This window comes from Panthera onca, chromosome D3, assembly GCF_046562875.1.
Source record: "Panthera onca isolate mPanOnc1 chromosome D3, mPanOnc1 haplotype 2, whole genome shotgun sequence".
NCBI lineage: Eukaryota > Metazoa > Chordata > Mammalia > Carnivora > Felidae > Panthera > Panthera onca.
In genome coordinates this window covers 19,437,656-19,440,522 of record NC_138350.1, presented here as the reverse complement: position 1 = coordinate 19,440,522, position 2,867 = coordinate 19,437,656, and the positions used below count along the sequence as shown (strand labels likewise).

General features: G+C 51.1%; 1 gene segment (V, D, J or C); it reads left to right on the top strand.

Annotated features, from left to right (window-relative positions):
- The first annotated feature begins 1,340 nt into the window (after positions 1–1,340).
- Positions 1,341–1,870, top strand: LOC132674755 (immunoglobulin lambda variable 1-40-like). The segment is given in 2 exon segments: positions 1,341–1,453; positions 1,567–1,870. Coding segments are annotated over 2 exon segments (345 nt in total).
- The last annotated feature ends 997 nt before the right edge of the window (positions 1,871–2,867 follow it).

The window sequence follows — 2,867 nt, the reverse complement described above, 5'->3', positions numbered from 1 at the left end:
AGAAGCTCTGTGTGTGCTTAGTAATTGAGTCACTGAGATGGCTGCGGTTCACAGGACCAGACTCCCCCTGGGCTTTCATTGGACATCATGCCAGACTCACCTACTTATAGAACAATGCCACCATAGTAAGCTGGTGGCAAAGAAAACATGACATTGCAAAAAGTTTATAGCAGGCATCCTTTTTGCATTGTTTTTCCATCCAGGTTTTTACCTACAATTTCTATCCATCTTTGCTCTGCAATAAATACCGTTGTATGAAAACTATACTAGTGATTGTATCTGCATTTTCATAATAAAGATGTCATTGACTGAAATAAATATTTCTGAGAGAAATTTTGTATAAAGGAGCACACACCCATTCAAAGGGCACACTGGGCTAAGTGCTGACTAACACATAAACTGTGTCACCGGATCCTCATCAGAGCACCTGCTGCTGTCGCTCCTTCCCTCCCAGAACGGCCTGCAAGTTTGTCTTTGGGCTCTGAGGTCAGTGTCACACTCAAGGCTCCTGCAGACTTGGGTCTCTTTGCTGGGAGAGCAGTACCTGGAAGGAATCACTGCACATAGTATGAGGAGAGCTATTGTTTTCAACAAGCAGACATAGTGACAGATGACAAAGATTTTTTTGTGTAACGCCCCGAGGAATACACACAACTCTTTCTACTCACAGCCTGAACAGAAGCTCTCCCCCTCTCCTCAGTGCTGTGGGAACCTTGGAGGAAGGTGAGCTCTGGAAACCCGGGAGAAATCACGTAACAGGAAAGGACACAGAATCCTACACAGAAAGGTCCACATATCCGGTGGTACTCATCACTGCACTGGGCATGATCTTGATCTAAGTGGACTTTTGGTAGAGACACCACCTCCTTCCTGACCCATGACCCATACAGGCGGCCACGGACTGACTCTCCCTGAGGAGTCTGAGTAGAGCATCCAGTCTGGCTTAGGTTATGGGAGGTTCCCTAGAGGGACACCTGGACTGACCCTTGTCAGAGTGCAGTGGACAGTGCAATGGGACACAGGAGCTGTCTTTGGTGGACTTGCCTACCAGTTCAAACAATGGCGGCTCTGAGTCCGAACACCAGGGGGCTCACAGGACCCATTGCTGTGGGTTCAGGGCTGATGACAACTGAAACCTGCCACCTGTACTGTCAGTGCCCCTTGCACACAGCTTACAACTGTGTCCTCCTCACCCTTTGGCCTGAAACAGCCCCCCCTCGACCAGCCCCCTGACATCCTCAGGCAGAGGGAACTGACACAGGCCCAGGGAGGGGTCAGAGAGCTGGGGTCTCATTTGCATGGAGGGGGCCCTCCCTCCCTCAGAAGATGAAGAGGGGAAGGGAGAGGTTAGGGGAGGCTCTGCTCAGCCGTGAGGCACAGAAGACAGAATCGGTGATGACCACCACCATGGCCTGGTCTCCTTTCCTTCTCACTCTCCTCGCTCACTGCACAGGTGACTGGATGAGGGCACACAGGAAAGGGCTCTAGGAGGACATGTGGGTCCTGCTTCCACTCCCTTGTATCCAGACCCCAGCAACACCCTCTCTGTGTTTCTACCCCTTCCAGGTTCCTGGGCCCAGTCAGTGTTGACTCAGCCGCCCTCAGTGTCGGGGTCCCTGGATCAGAGGGTCACCATCTCCTGCACTGGAAGCAGCTCCAACATCGGGGGTGGTAATTATGTGAGCTGGTACCAACAAGTCCCAGGAACGACCCCCAGTCTCCTGATTTATGAGAATAACAAACGACCCTCCGGGGTCCCCAATCGATTCTCTGGCTCCAAGTCTGGCAGCTCAGGCTCCCTGACCATCACTGGGCTGCAGGCTGACGACGAGTCTGATTATTATTGTGCATAGTGGGATGATAGTCTCAGTGCTCACACAGAGCTCCAGGCCTGTGGGAAAATGAGACAAAAACCTGCTGTGCCCACAGTGAAGGGCTTTCCTTCTTCAGCCCCACTTTCTGTCAAAACTGTTGCTTCCCTCTTTGTTTAGCCTAAAACTGACCCTGAAACCAAACCCAATGAACCGCCTCTAGTATCTGTCCTTTTCCTGTCAATTCTGTCCCCAACCTGTCCTTACATGCACACATTTTCTGTTTCATACAAGCTGATCAGAAATTCCTGGATGCTGGGGCAGGTTGTCCTGGGGACCAGTGTCTCTGAGGGTTGTGCCTGTCTGCTACGCCTACCATATGACGATACCACACACTGGATGCCTACACCAAAGATAGTGAATTTCTCTCAGTTTGGAGCCTAAATGTCCACGTTCAAGGGGGTGGCAGGATTGATTTCCCCTGAGGTCACTCTCCTTGACTTGCAAGTGGTGACATTCGTCCTGGGTCCTCACGTGGCATTCCCATGTGTACTCACCCATGCTGCCTCTACCTCTTCTGTAAAGATGCCAGGCCTGTTTATGGGCGCAGCAAGCTTATAACCTCATTACCACGATGACATCTTTTAATGCCTTTTCTCAAACAGTCACAATGTGGGTTCAGGATTCCATACAGGGTTTTGAGGGGCACAGATGAGTTCATATCAAGGTGTCAGGACAGACCCGGACACACAGTACAGCTGTCCGACTCAGGATAGTCATTGTCCACATGATATGCATGAATGGCATTTACTGAACCCTCACTACATGACGTATGTTGGTTTAGGAGCTCAAGTCGCAGTGCAGAAGTGACAAGGAGGGTCCCCAGGCTCAGGGAGCCGACACTGTCTGGGGAAGAAAGGGAACACACAAGCAATACATTGTGCCTCACCCTGACTTCTCACATGACGACCGAATGTCTCTGCAGGCTCCGGTCACACCCACACGACACACCTTCTGCGTGACACAGACTTGTTCTCTGTCTCCCAACGATCAGCA